The following is a 14,314-nucleotide window of genomic DNA, read 5'->3' as shown; positions in this document are numbered from 1 at the left end:
GAAACAGTATCTTCGGTAATGAAGAGTGTTTCTAACAAGGCGCTGTAAATCAGGACAAAGACAGTGAGTGAGCTACATGTTCAGTGAGGCTCCTGTGTGGAGAGATATTAGTGATTTTTGTTCTAGGAGATTTGCTTGTTACATTTTCATTAAGTGAATCATTCCCAAAATTGCAGTAACCGAGCCTGACATTAAAAATGCAGGGCCAGATATGGGATGTGGGGTTTTCTGGGTTTTTTTGCCTTTCGGCACTAGGCTTGTTGGATTTTCATGGGCAGGGTGTAATCTGGTAGGTCCCAGGGCTGCAGTCCGGTCTAAATACAGACAGGAGTGACTGTACATGGATAAGGCTGTGAAAAAAGATTCACCAATTTTTCTACCAGTCCCCTGTCAGAGACAAATTCGATGCTTTGGGGGTTTTCATGCTTTTAATTTTGCAAACTTTTTGATAATAAAAATCAAAACAGAACAGAGTAGTCTACTATTTGAATTCAGTCTTTGAGTTTTTTAAGTGCTTATATTTCATCCAGGAAGAAAAACGCATACAAGTGAGATGAACCTTACTTATTTGATAACTCCACACATGCCAGAAGCTGCAATTTAAAGTTCATCACTTTGACTGAGTGTCCTTCCTTTGTTGGACACTTGTTCAAATGCATTCAAAAGCCCTCAGAATCTATGCTGTAACTGGTGACTGAAAATAGTGTAACAACATACTGAGGTGTGTCTTTGGTACAATAAACAGGTTAATCTGGCTAAATCTTTCATTAACATGAAAGGGGTTTAGAATTGTAACATAATTTTTTATTACTTTATTTGAACAGCTCTATACTGTTCAATAAATTGCAAGGAATGTTTTAGGACTGAGGTGTAATTTTAATGTGTTAAATATCTCTTTTTACAGTAAAAAATGTTGCCTTACCTAAGCTTAATGATTATTAATGTAGCTTAGCAAATCTTTGACTGCCTGCAACTACAGCCCAGTTGCCTATTGCAACCACTCAAAGTATCGTGACTGTAGTGGGAACTAACTAGTTGCCTGTGTCCTCTACATCTCAGCTAGAAGAAGGTGAATCATAGGGAGTAAAATTCCTAATTTGTGGTACATTTGTCACCAGTATAGTAGACCACTGAGCATCTGCAAACATTTTTTTCCTAAAGGAGCTATAATTCACTCTATTATTCTGATAACATCCAGTGAAAAGCAATCACACATATAGAGACTACAATATTTCACAGGACCTGCTAAACAAATACATATAAATAACAATCCTCTCAATTCTGGGCCTTTACAAAAGTAAGCAGTGTTTTCAGCCAGCTTTTTTCTGATGATGTAGTCATATGCTCAATGCTTTTTTCTAAATCCAGATTGCATAAGAGTTCATACAAAAGTAACAGCACAGTATTTATAACTTTCTGCAGGTTCACAGTTCTTCATGTAGCTGTTGACTTTGGCCTTGACCCAATATCCCAAAATGAGATGTAAAAAGATTTAATTTTGAAGATATTGAATCTGTTGCTGTCAGGGAGTTCTACTTAGGACAAATATTTAATGTAAAACAAATACTTAGCTGCAGGTCTTGATTACACATGCTCTAAGATTTATTCAAATTTAAAAGGGATTTTTCTGTGTTATGTGAAGAATTGGAAATATTGTTCTATGTAATCATTTCAAAAGGCAGTACTGTACTTCAGGGGCTAAAACTAACATTATGATTGTACACTGCCGTACAGTCCATAACAAAAACACTAGAAAGCTTTATAGTTCACAACTATTTCCCTCATTTTTCATTTCCCTCATTTTTTTTTCTGCATTTGACTCTTCTGTGATGGTAGGGTTGCAAGATTTTGGGGGGAACAAGAGCTGAATATGGATTTACAGAGTCTAACCCAACAGTTTTGATGTCTATTTTGGGTTTCAGCATAAGAATACAACAAGATGAGACTTGACCAAAGAACAGGCACAGTAGGCTGTCTGAGACTAACTGTTAACACAGAGGGCCTGAAAGCCTATAAGTAAAGGGAAAAGCTTTCTTACAAAATTTCCACAATGACTGGCAAATACCATATTTCTATTTGTCTTCTATTTTTCACATGCTACCATAACCTTTCTGTTAGGAAGCCTTAGAGGCTTCGGGGTGCAATGTACCCCTAGGTTCCTGCTGAACACAATATTTATCTCTCAGCTCATGTAAGGGGAATTTCCACAGCAATTTCAATATTTTCTTCTCTGGCTGCAGCTAATCCCCATCATGTCGCTTCATTTCCCTCTTAAGCATATTTCAGGCTTCACAGAGAGGTAGAGAATACACAGAGAGTTTTGAGAATAATTGTCTACTTACCTGAGAATTACCAGTGGGAGTTCACACTTAAAATGTGTTTGGATTCAATGGGGATGTGAGTTTAACTTATGATAGCTATTCCTGAATAATTTCATATATGGGAAAGTCCTCAAGAACATATTGCAGACTGATCTGGAAAGAAAAGCTAAAGCCCAGTGAAAAATTCATGGATTTTTGTGCATCAAACAAACTGTATCAAAAAGCCTCTGCTCACTGGCCACGCAAGCGTGGGGGCACCTGGGACTAAGCCCTCCCATGTTCATCTGGGCTTGTCTTTGGCGTTGGCAGTTCCACTTGCGCAGGGAATGCAGAGCCGCCCTCCCCGGGCAGCAGGATGCCGAAGGGCAGCCCGGTTAAGCACCAAGCCAAGCTCAGCCTCCGCTGGCTCCACGTCTTGGGATGTATGGGGGGGCGCATGGCTTCAGCAAGCCCCATTCACAGCTGCACTGGGAGAGCACGAGGCGATGACCTAGCTCCACACCTTCCCCTTTACAGAGCCCCATAACTCAGAAATGAGCTGGAACAAGACTGTCCTAACACTGCTGGGTTTCGGACTTCTTCCCACTGTAAGCCACTTTTCTTTCCACCCACCCAAGCTGCTCTAGGGCCTCTCATGATACAGTCCAAAAGAAATAATGATAATTATAATATCAGCTTTGCAGTTTCATAGTGTGTTTATTCCCACATGCTGTGCTAAAGTTCTTTAAAATGTGCATTAAATATACATTTCATAGAGCACAATCTAGGCTGGGTCAGGTGCCTGTTAGCTTGTCCCACTACCTTCATTCATGGGTATTCCTCCTCTCCAAATTGCATCATACTCCTTAAAGGGGAAAAAAGGTAAAAAGGGGAATAAAAGGAGTGGGGAGGATTCTCCTTAAGACAGCTGCTTCATAAAAAGTCTTCTCCTACTCCCTCTATTTTCTGCTCTGCATACTCACATTAATGTGTGGTGAAGCTGAACTGAAAGGCCAGAGGAGTTCAAGAGGCGGTTCCCAGCTGTCTTGCATGTGTGACCTCCTCTACAATCCCTTTTCTTCCGGCAGTGTAAGAGCCCAGGGTGCTTTTTCACAGGTAAAGCAAGTTCAGATGGATTTCTCCCAGGAGCCACATTTTCTGTAAAACAATCCAAAACTACTTCAAATGGGTTATTAACTCATCTCCAAGCATTTTTAGTAATGCTGCCAAAGAAACAAAATTACATGGCCCAGACACTTCATCAGCAATAGTTAGGGTAGCCCAAGATCCAGATGTACAACATAAATCATGGGAACAAAAAATTCATTTCACAAAAAATGGACATTGATATACAAATTGCCAAATTTCTCTTTCAAATGCGGTTTTATTACTCGTATGACTATGAACACAAAGGTGACTATGAACCAATCAGAAGTATAACATCACATGAATTTAAAAAATAAAAAATTACAAGGGATTCCATATAAACACCTCAATTTTTAACTAAAGAAATGAACATAATCATGAACATAAATGACTTTTTCTAGAAGAGTTCATTGTTTTAAGTGCTTAAGATGCAGATTCTGGCCAACTTCTGAAGTTTTTCACCTGAACTATTCACTACAAACCCTACAATTTGGTTTGCAATAGGCTTCTTGTCCTCCTTCGCTTTCTCACACCCCTCTCCTTGCCTCTAACTCCAATACAGGCAGGGTACAGACCTCCTAGAGCAGTGCTCAGGGCACGGGAAAGAGACAATAAATTGTTATGAAAAGACTGGAACAATTTGCAGGAAATCGGGATTCTCTCTCTCATTTTGTCATAAACATATTAGGTGACCTATATCAAATCCCCTCATGCCTCTGTGCCTCAGTTTTCCACCTATACCCAGGGGATGAGTGGGTCCCCTTGCCCCCTCAGAGCACTTCTACTCATTCGGAGTCGAAGAGGCTCCAGGCGAGCCTTTACTCCGTGCGTGTGCTGGGCACCGCGGCACCGAGGTGCAGCACAGCTCACGAGAGCAGCCGCCCCGTTAGGTTAAAGAGGAGAGCGCAGAGCGGGTCTCCGCAGCCCCGCCGCAGTGGGAGCTCCGCCGGTGTCTGGGGCGATCAGGCTCTCACCACAACCCTCCAAGCGGTCACTGTTCAGCATTCACCCCACAAAGTGCCGAAAAACTGCTGCGTTGTAAGCTGCTGAACCAGCTGTGCGTGCGACAAACAGGCATGAAAGACAGGGCATTTCTACTACTTAAGCATACAGAAGAGAGAGTTATAGCCGTTAGTATCATTTATTTACATTAAAGGCCTCCAGATTTGGTCAACCCCAGGCTCAGCTTTCCCACTGATTCCTCCAGGGTGTGGAGGCTCTTTGCTGAGTCCAAGCACAGGTCATTGCACTGACATGTTCCTGGGCTGAAAAGAGGGGAGTGAAAAATCACACCACGCCAGCAGTACAGTCTCAGCATTGCCCTCATGTGCCAGCAAGGCAGCCCCCTCTGAAGCTCGTAGCAGTCCATATAGAGGTGTTCAGGGAGACTGGTGCAAAGGTTAATGCTGGCTGAAACTGCGAAGTATTGATTGGGGTGGGGTTTAGCCAATTACAAATATGAAACTCAATACAGGAGTCACTGTCTGAAACTGTAGGACCTATTCTGCAGAAGGGACCAGACCGTGTAGTGTAAAGGTCTTCCTTATGCTTAGTATCCGTCAGTCTACGATAGAGAGAGAGGTGCAGCGGCGAATGTTACGTACTGCCACAGAGCAAATGTGCAGACCCCTGCAGTAACTGTTTACTGGGTGAAAAAGAGAGTGAGCCTCCGACTTTCCAGCTACTCGATTTTTACAAGTGAGTGCTATTTATAACTGCGTTGCTCACATCAGTCCCGAATAAGCAGTCCCTGTACTTTACCAATAGAGATCACTCCATGTGAATAAACTTGAAGACATTTATTAATTTTGATTTTTCTTAGTATTTTGTTGAAGAGTATAAAGTAAATATTGAAAATAAGTAGTCATTTGCTACCAGAGTTTGAACAGGTGTTAGTTGCAAGGCAGACTTTAAGGCTGTTTCTCGTACACCTATGAAAAAGTTGTGCCAAAGCAAACTACAGCCTCTTTTGACCTCACTAGCTTTAGGTGTTTCTTAAGACTGTACAATGCAAAATGTAAACAACGGCCACGGACCAGAAGTAAGTCAATGTTTAGAAAAGATGAAGAGGGCTGCTGCTGTCATATAAAACTGTCTGTAAAATATTTGCCTTTTCCCTGAAGTCAGACATAGGTGTAATTTTCTTTATAAAAATATTCAAGAAAACAAGGGGAGAAAACTCAGTAAAATTCCATTTCTCTGCAATCACTGAATAGAAGAGCCAAAACCAATAGTAGCACTTTGCTATTAAGAAAGTCCTCCTTTGTAGTATTTCTTCTTAATCACACCGTATCTTGAGGTCTGGTCTCATGCTTTAATCCACCTTTAAAGTTTCTATCCAGTGAAGAACGCAGGTGTCTACAACAAGGCTCATGTGGAACTGCGGTGTTCATATTCAAAATACGATCCTTCAACCCTTTCCCTGGCGCCTCTCAGGTTAAAGGATATTGCTGTTTCCCCTCCAAGCGTCCCGGCTGTCCGCAGCTCTGCCTCTCCGCGTGCCCGAGCCACCCCTCGGAGGGGTCGGCGCCGCTGCTGCCAGCGCCTGCCGGGCAGCGAAACCGCCCGCCCCAGGGCCGAGCGAAGGCAGAGGCGGCTTTCTCAGCCCCTGCAGCACTAATGACGGGACCTGGGCTCAAAAAACGCCGTTGCAAATGCTTTATTTTAAAACCATCACTATGCAGGTGCTGCCTTCCCATCCCACATACGCCACGCCATCCCCGGGGCCAGACGCTTTGCTTACCTATTCCTCGTTAACCACGAAGCGTCTCAGGCGGGCAGGCCTCTGCCCCGGGCTGGCCAGCTCCCCTCACGCCTCGCGCGGGCCGCACGCCACCGGGGCGCCTGCGGAGGTCACGGCGGGCACGAACCACGCACCAGCGCGTGCGCGTGCCTCAGCCCGCCGCGCCTGCACCCGGGCCGGGGCGCGCGGGGAGCTCTTTTAAGTTAGCGTTGACGAAAGCGGTCGTTGAGCTGCTTTAATCTGTGCACGAGATCTGTCTGCTTTCTATGACGATCCTGTATGGAAGGAAAAGGACAAGCATGATTTTACAGTACACATTTATAGTTTAAAGCATATGTATGTAGTATAACACTAAACCTACAGTGTTACATACCAAACACCTTTTTCTTTTACCAGGTGTGTGTCCACATGTCTTAAGAGTCTCAGTGAGAAGCAGCTTGGTCTGATTAGCCAGCTATCAGTCTGTCCAATTAATAAGGATAATTAAAAAAAAAAAAAAAGAAAAAGACATCTGTGATCATTTTCTATCACTTTTAGATCACAACTGAAAGCTAATCAATAGTAACACTATGACTAACTAACCAGTGGAAACTTTTAAACAGGCTATCTGCAAAAAGAAGTGGATAAAAGTGTGCAGTTCTAGAAAGATTTGAAGTAGCAGCAAAAACACTAGTGATAATCCAACAAGGTGATTATTTTATTGTTGCACCCTACCAGAATTTTACAGTTTTTACAGGTCACTTTATTTCTGAGGAATTAATATGAGAATTACAAAGTTATACACACTATACATTTTGCATTTAACTTCGTGAAACATGTGGAGAATTGTAGATATTTATACAGGTTGCCTTAGTTATCAGTTTATTCCCTGTTGAATTCAGTGCAGCCTGAGAGGTTTTGCTCTCCTGTCCACTGCAGGACCAGAGCTTTCACACGGCTTTTCTGCCTCGGCGTTTTCCTCTCCTGGAAAACGAATGGCTCTGGAGCGGAGCCAGGGCTGAGCCGTCGACATCCCAGGCAGTGCTGCAGCACCTCTCCTAATGGAAAATGTCCATGCCACAGAGGCGACTGATGAAGAACCACCTTCGCAATCTCCCAAGAGCCACATGGCCACATGTTGTGCTGGTGACAAGAACCATTCGCGCTTTAATACAGCCTCTGCTTGCCATAAACACAACCCTAAGCGCAGGGTTGCAGCTCTCCTAAGTGACCTTCCTCTGAGATCATGACGTGGTGCTGCTCATGCTGTCACTTTAATTGACATACAAGTATATTACTATTTGATTGCTGTTAATGCACATGGACCTATGCAAGAATACTTGAAAATCTGAGTACTGAAAAGTAGAAAAACTGATAATTTCACGGATATAAAACTCAGCTAGGCTATCCTGAGTAGAGCATGGTGTCTTCATTCACTTATGTGCCACAAAAAAAGAAACTTCAGGTACTGTTTCAAGTATGGTGTCAGTGGTTCAGCTTTCAAACCAGCAGGTGCAAGTGAAATGTAGCCATTCAGAACATTTTATGGCGTCTTTCATCCTTCTCTTTACTTGAAATAATATCACTGAATGTTAACAGCAGCATGTTTTATTCTAAAGTTTTCTGCTTGAGCACATCGAGCAAGGCAAACTGTGTAGATGCTCGGCTTTTGCTATTTTCGCACTAACAAAAGCAAATACGCGTACTGATGCAAAACACTGCTTACATGAAATCAGTACAAATAAAGGACAACCTTAAGCACTATCTAATCATCACATAGGGTGCAAGAATACACCCACAGCTGCACACAGGAGTGACAGTAAGTGCAAGTTTGTAGACTTTCTAGGTTTAATATTCCATGATTGAGAAAGTGTATCATGTTTAATCTGTTTTGGCGGCATGGTCATTTTGACATGCGCCATCCCTAACCGCTATCCTATGAGTCATACTTTTCTACTCAACTGAGCAACATCTCTGCATAGAGCCAGGCAGCTTTTCATTTAAGGGTATCTCGGTAGTCACTACACTCATTAACAAATTATTGAAGGTGAGTTATGCACTCCAAAACCACAGCCCCGCAGAAAAACGTGCAGCGCCTGCAGCTGCGCCGCCCAAGGCTCGCGTGCACGAAGGCGGACGTCTCGGCCGCTCGGCAGCGTGCGCGTACACGCAGACCCACGCTGCCTCCCGAGGCAGAGAAAGCCCAAATACCCGTTTTCGGTGCGGAGCAGCACCCCGAAGGGGCGCGGGAGGAGCGGGCCGCGCGCTCAGCGCGGCACCCAGCGGAAGCGGTACCCGCCGCCGGCCGTGCGCAGGGTGAAGGCGCTGCCCTGCGGGAAGGCCAGCGTGCGGATGCCGCCCGCCTCCCCCAGCGCTGCCCGCAGGCAGCCGCCCGCCTCCAGCGCCTCCAGCGCCTCCAACACCTCGCTGCCGCCGCCGCCACCGCCGTGCAGCTCTGCATCCCGCCGCTGCCGCTTGGGCTCCGGGCCGCCGCCGAGGCTGCGCAGGGCGGCGCGGCACCTCTCCGACACCTCCCGCAGCATGGTGTCCACGCCGGCGGCCTCCCCGGCGGCAGGAGGAGGAGGAGGAGGAGGAAGGGCCGCCCCGTCGGGGCACTGCGGCTGCATCAGCTTCTGCCGGGGGGAGACAGCGACACCTCCGCGGGTGCGCAGCAGCACCCGCCGCACCGCGCCGCACCCGGCCCGGCCCGTGCTGCCCTCCCTGTCCCGCACCGGCCCGGCCCACACCACCCTGACCCACACCACCCCGTCCTCTCCTATCCCACACCACCCTGACCCACACCACCCCGTCCTCTCCTATCCCACACTGCCCCGTCCCGGCCCACACTGCCCTGACCCACACCACCCTGACCCACACCACACCGCCCTGACCCACACCATACCACCCTATCCCGCACCGCCCCATCCTCTTCTGTCCCACACCGCCCTGATCCACACGGCCCTGTCCCACCCTGCACTGCCCCACACCGCACCACCCCAGCCTGCACCACCCCATCCCGCACCACCTCGCGCTGCCCCTCCTGCTCACCCCGTCCCACGCTGTCCTGTCCTGCACCGCCCCGTCCAGCACAGCCCCTTCCGCCTGCCCCATCCCACCCCACACTGCACCTCCCCGTCCCATCCTGCTGTCCACCCCTTTGCACACCCACACCGCCCCAATCCCGTACCACCCCGCACCACACAGCCCCACCACCCCACACCGCCCCGTCCTGCCTGCCCCCCCACGGCCCAGCCTGAGGGGTCCCCCGAGGGGCCGGCCGGGCCGTGGGGCAGCCAGGCCGGGCCGGCAGCACTCACATCGAGCACGGCGGCCAGCTGCCTGGCCTGGCTCGCCAGCTCCTTCAGCTGCACATTGCTCTCCCTCAGCGACGTGAGCTCTTCCTGCCTCCGCGTGAGGGTCTCCTGGAGCTGCGAAGGACCAGCAGGGACAGGGAGGTCCAGGACAGCCCCACCGCCCCCGGCACGGGGGGACACCGCACACCAGGGCCACGCAGCCACCAGGGCAGGGTGCTGGGGAGAGAAACCTGCTCCGGGCCCTGGGCGAGCACTTCCGAGTCCTGACCTGGCTGTTTTCCTCCAGGGCATCTCCCAGCGCCTTCTCGTGCTGGTCCGCCACATCGCTCCAGTACAGCTCGGGGGGAGGCAGGCTCTGCAGGGCCAGCTGCGGCGGGGCGCTGCTCCCCGGCTGCAGGCCACAGGGGCTGAAGGCCACGTCCTCGCCAAGCGAGAAATCAAAGTCGGCAGAGTCCAGTGGCGGTGGCATTAAGGTGGATGTGTCTAGAAGGAAAACTCCCAGGCATTAGGGTAGAAAAGGTTCCCACGTCCTCTTCCCCCCCCCCCCCCCCCAGTCTCTCTACCGAGCATCTCCCCCGGTCGTTAGTCCAGGCATGCTGTCACTCCACCGCGGCAGCCACGTGCCCTGAACTCGTGTGAAGCTCATTTTACTTCTCTGCGGTTGGCTGCAGAGCAGAGGGATGTGAAGAGCTAGGTGCCAGCCCAGGTCCCTCTGCAAAGGACCACGGAGGTGAGCTGCCCTACGGACTGTCCCAGGGTTAAACAGATGTGCAGGTGCATGGGCATCCAAAACCCCAAAACAAAACAAAAAAGCATGGGAGGCGACCGAATGCGGCACCTGGACACAGCAGGACTTCTGATGCGCAGGCACAGGCATGTTTGGCTCATGTAAGCAAAAACATACTTGCCAGATATGAAATCATCCACAGCATCTCTGAACTCCTGAAAATCAAAGTCGGGCTCATCCTGCGAGCAGTAACCCTGCAAGAGGTGGATGAAACGTGCCTGTGAGCAGGGCCCAGGGCTCAGGCCTGCCGGGCCTGCACGCCGTGGCTTGGCCCGTGTTGGACGGGGCTGGACATAACCCTTACGCCGCCCGTGGCCTCTGCCGCTCTCAGCCTTGGCCTGGGCCACCGTGCGCACGGCCGCGACGCCCCGGGCCGTGAGGAGCTGCGGTGACTGCTCCTGCCCTGCCCGCACGGACACCCCGGGGCCACGCAGGCCGCCCCGGGCGCGGGTTCAGAAACGCCTCTTGCCCCTCGCAGCAGCGCAGCTGCCCGCCGGCAGCCCCGGCGCAGCGCCCGGCCCCGGGCGGCGGCTCTCGGGGCGGTGCTGAAGGAAGGGTCTCTGCCTGCGTCTCCCAGAAAGGGCCCCAGCACCGCCGCAAGGCGCCTCGCCAGCCCGGGCTACCGCCGAAGAGCCGCGGGACCGCACCTGTGCCCACTGCACGGCCGGGAGGCCCGAGGCCGGGCGCGGGCAGCGCCCATCGGCAGCGCCGGGGCTCGGCCCCACCGCCGGCGGCGCTGCCCGGACGGGGCGGCCCGGCCCCGCTCCTGCTCCCGGCGCGGGGTTACCTGCTGCGCGGCGGCGGGGAGGACGGAGGTGGTCGCCGCCACGTCCTGCCAGTCGCCGGGGGCGAGCGCTGGGGGCCGCGGCGGCGACGGGGCGGCGGGGCCGGGGCGGCGGGGCCGCGGCCGGGCCGGGGGCGAGCGGGGGCCCGGCGCCGCCGGGGGGGGGCCCGCCGCCCCGCCGCCACCGCCGCCGCCGCCGCCGCCCGGGGGGGCGCCGCCGAGCCGGGCCGGCTTCTTGGCGAGGCGGGCGGGCAGGTCCTGCACCGTGTTGGGGCAGATGCTGCCGAAGGCCCTGCGGCCGCCCTGCTGCATGGTGCCGCCGGGCCCGCCGCTGCGGCCGCCGCCCCGGCCCCGCGCTCCGCGCTCGGCGCCGCCCCGCGGGCGCGGGCGGGCCGCGGGCGCGCAGCGGGGCGAGCCCGGGACGGCGGCGGGAGCGGGCTGCCGCCCGCCTCGCCTCGCCTCGCCTCGCCTCCCCTGCGCCGAGGCGCGGAAACGCCGCCCGCGCCCGCGCAGCCCTTCCCCGCGGGGCCCGGGCCCGGGACAGCCCCTCCCGCGGGCAGCGGCTCCCCCCGCCCGGCGGGCCTGGGCGGGCGACGGGGCGGCGGCGCAGCGCGGGGCCGGGCCCGCTCCGAGCATCATCCTCCAGCCCCGAGCGGCCGCCGCTGCCCGCGCCTCGGCCCCTCCGAGGCAGCGCCCAGGCTTGATTTTTCCAAGCGTTTTTATGCCTTAGATAGGTGCATCTATGAAATGCCAAGCTTAGGGGGCATAAAAAGCATGAGGTGGGGGCAAAAAAAAAGGGGGGGGGTGAGTCCGTGGCACCTGGGCTCAGCTGAGCCGCACACTGGGAAAGGCTCCCGCCCGCTGAAATCAGCACCGAGGTGACGCGCCAAGGCCAAACGGCCCCTGCGTGTGCTGTGCCGTGCGCGCAGGCACTTTCCGACCAAGCGGTTTTGGGGGGGGAGTACGTTTCCCTACATTTGTTTGGTTACTTAAACCTAGATATTGAACTGAAACCAGCTTAGTGTGCGGTTCGCCCCTTTCGTGCTGCCTTGAAATGCGTGCAGCTTGGAGGACTACTTATAAATGGTACCTGTTTTAGATATTTATATGCTGTTTTAACGTCACCTCTGTGCAGAGATAAAAATGCAATAAAAATGAAGAAAAAGATATGTTGCTACGTGATGTGTGATGCCTTTTTTTCCCCTTGAGTTTTTCTCATGCCGCGGTGCCTTTGCAGTTATTATTTAACATTTTCTTGTCTTACATCGTGGTAACTTATTTTTTCCCCTCCCCAGAACCGTTGCCAGGACAGTGCATGTCAGTTTTAAATGGAGAACGATACCGTCGCGTGTAATTATTTTGCAGAGGCTGGAATTAACTGTGGAGGTCAACTCGTCGTGTGCCGATGCCTTTCCCCCCGGCAGATACGCGCGCGGCCCACAAGCAAGTAAACAAGTACAGGTGACAAGTGGGAAAGGGTTTATTAAACGTCCGTGTGGTTCCTCCACCTGTGCCAGTGCCGTTATCTGTATGAGCCATCTTCCAAATAGATAAGTAACACGGTACTTGCGCCTGTGTACGCTATTTACACGCTGGACGTAAAAATCAGTCTGTGAGTGCAGCCGCCGTGGAGCGGCAAGGCGCAGAAGGCGATCTGGCTCTCAGACCGCGCTGCCGGTGCCGCTGCCGCTGCCGCCCCCGCCGCGCCGGGCAGGCGCGCAGCCGGCCCTAGGGAGCGCCGCGACCCGGCGCGGCCGCGGCCGGGCGGGAGCCCGCGGCCGGCGCCGCCTTCCCGGCGGCGGCCCGCGGCCGGCACCGCGGCGTCGGGGCGTCGGGGCCGCGCAGCCGCGAGCACCGCTCGGAGAGGCCGGGGGGCAGCACGAGGGGCAGCGACTCGCCGTTCAGCGCCACCAGGAGCCGCAGCTCGCCCATGCAGCCCCGCAGCAGCCGCCGCGGGTGGCCGCTGAGGCGCAGGTCCAGCGGCGCCCGGTGCCGCAGCAGCCGGTCGGCCAGCCCCAGCGCGGCGGCGGCCAGCAGCGAGGGCGCGTACCGCGTGAAGGCGTAGTCGGCCAGGCTGAGCTCGGCGACGCCGCGGGCCAGGCTGCGGGCGTCGCGGGCCTCCGCCGCGTCGCCCCCGCGGGCGGCGACGCGCAGCTGCGTGAAGTGCTCCAGGAAGCAGCTGACGGTGGGCGCCGCCAGGCCGAACTGCAGCCTGTGCAGCACGAGGCACTCGAGGCTGCAGAGCTGCTGGCGGCTGAAGGCGTCGCAGCAGAGGGCGAGCAGCTCCCGCACCCGCGGCGGGTGCACCTCCACCTGCGGGGCACGTTGCGGGCGGGCTGCGCCAAATCCAGCAGCGGGGGCAGGCGCGCCCGGCCCCCCGGCTGCCCCCGCTGCCCCCCGGGCGGCGCGGAGCGGAGCCGGGCGCGCCGCCGGGGCCGGGGCGGGGGCGGGGGCCGGGGCCGGGGCGGTACCTGCTTGCAGGCGATGAGCAGCGCCGTCACCCCCAGGAGCTGGAAGCAGTCGGCGGCCACGGGGGTGGTGGCGAGGAAGCGGTCGAGGATGTTGACGGCGAGGCAGAGGGCCTCGAAGGAGACGCCGAGGTGCCGGTGCACGGGGATGAGCCAGCTGACGAGCCTGCAGCGCGCCTCCGCCGTCACCTGCGGCACCGAGGGCTCAGCGCGCCGGTCCGCGCCGCCCGCCGCCTCCCGCCCCACCACCACCACCACCACCACCACCTGCGGCTGCCGGGCGAGCGGCTCCCGCGGCTGGAAGCGGCTCTCCAGCCGCTTGCGGGAGCGGTACCAGCTCTCCCCGTAGTCGCGGAAGGCCTGCAGCTCCAGCGGGCCCTCCGGCCCCGGCTCCGGCTCCGGCTCCGGTCCCGGCGCCCCCGCCGCCGCCCGCCGCCGCTTGGCCGGGGGCCGCGGGCAGCTGCCGGGGCCCCGCCGCAGCCCGCCCGTGTCGCCGCCGCCGCCCGCCGCCGTGACCATGGCGGCGGCGCGGCCCGACGGCGGCGGCGGCTATTTGAGGGCGGCGGCGGGGGCGGTGCGGCCGGGCGGCACCAGCGCCGCTTGGGCGGGGCAGGGCGGTGCTGGCCGGCCGAGCCCGTCCCCGTCCCGTCGGGCCTGGCCGGCGGCGGCGTTGGAGCAGAGCGCTGCGGCCGCCGGCGCCAAGCGGGGCTGCGGGGCCGCGACCAGCAAGGCGAGAGGGAACCGAGGCGCAGCAAGCGCGTTGCCCCCCGAAGGCTTGTTGTTCAGTGTTAGC

The 14,314-nt window shown here is 55.1% G+C and overlaps 2 protein-coding genes across 2 annotated transcripts; both read right to left on the bottom strand.

Moving 5' to 3' along the window:
• Nucleotides 1–8,435: 8,435 nt before the first annotated feature.
• LOC135324484 (multicilin-like) lies at nucleotides 8,436–11,365 on the bottom strand. Its single transcript, XM_064500975.1, has 5 exons — nucleotides 11,318–11,365; nucleotides 10,391–10,463; nucleotides 9,751–9,965; nucleotides 9,486–9,596; nucleotides 8,436–8,801 (listed from the first exon to the last, which is right to left on the bottom strand). Exons 1-5 carry the CDS (start codon nucleotides 11,363–11,365, stop codon nucleotides 8,436–8,438), a joined length of 813 nt encoding a protein of 270 aa, XP_064357045.1.
• A 1,416-nt stretch (nucleotides 11,366–12,781) lies between these two features.
• On the bottom strand, nucleotides 12,782–14,043 carry LOC135324482 (cyclin-O-like). Its single transcript, XM_064500974.1, has 3 exons — nucleotides 13,789–14,043; nucleotides 13,525–13,710; nucleotides 12,782–13,366 (listed from the first exon to the last, which is right to left on the bottom strand). Exons 1-3 carry the CDS (start codon nucleotides 14,038–14,040, stop codon nucleotides 12,782–12,784), a joined length of 1,023 nt encoding a protein of 340 aa, XP_064357044.1. The 5' UTR covers nucleotides 14,041–14,043.
• Nucleotides 14,044–14,314: the final 271 nt, after the last annotated feature.

Source organism: Dromaius novaehollandiae, chromosome W (assembly GCF_036370855.1).
Source record: "Dromaius novaehollandiae isolate bDroNov1 chromosome W, bDroNov1.hap1, whole genome shotgun sequence".
Classification (NCBI taxonomy): Eukaryota; Metazoa; Chordata; class Aves; order Casuariiformes; family Dromaiidae; genus Dromaius; species Dromaius novaehollandiae.
Note: the sequence above shows the minus strand (reverse complement) of the source record. Positions and strands in the feature narration are given on the sequence as shown.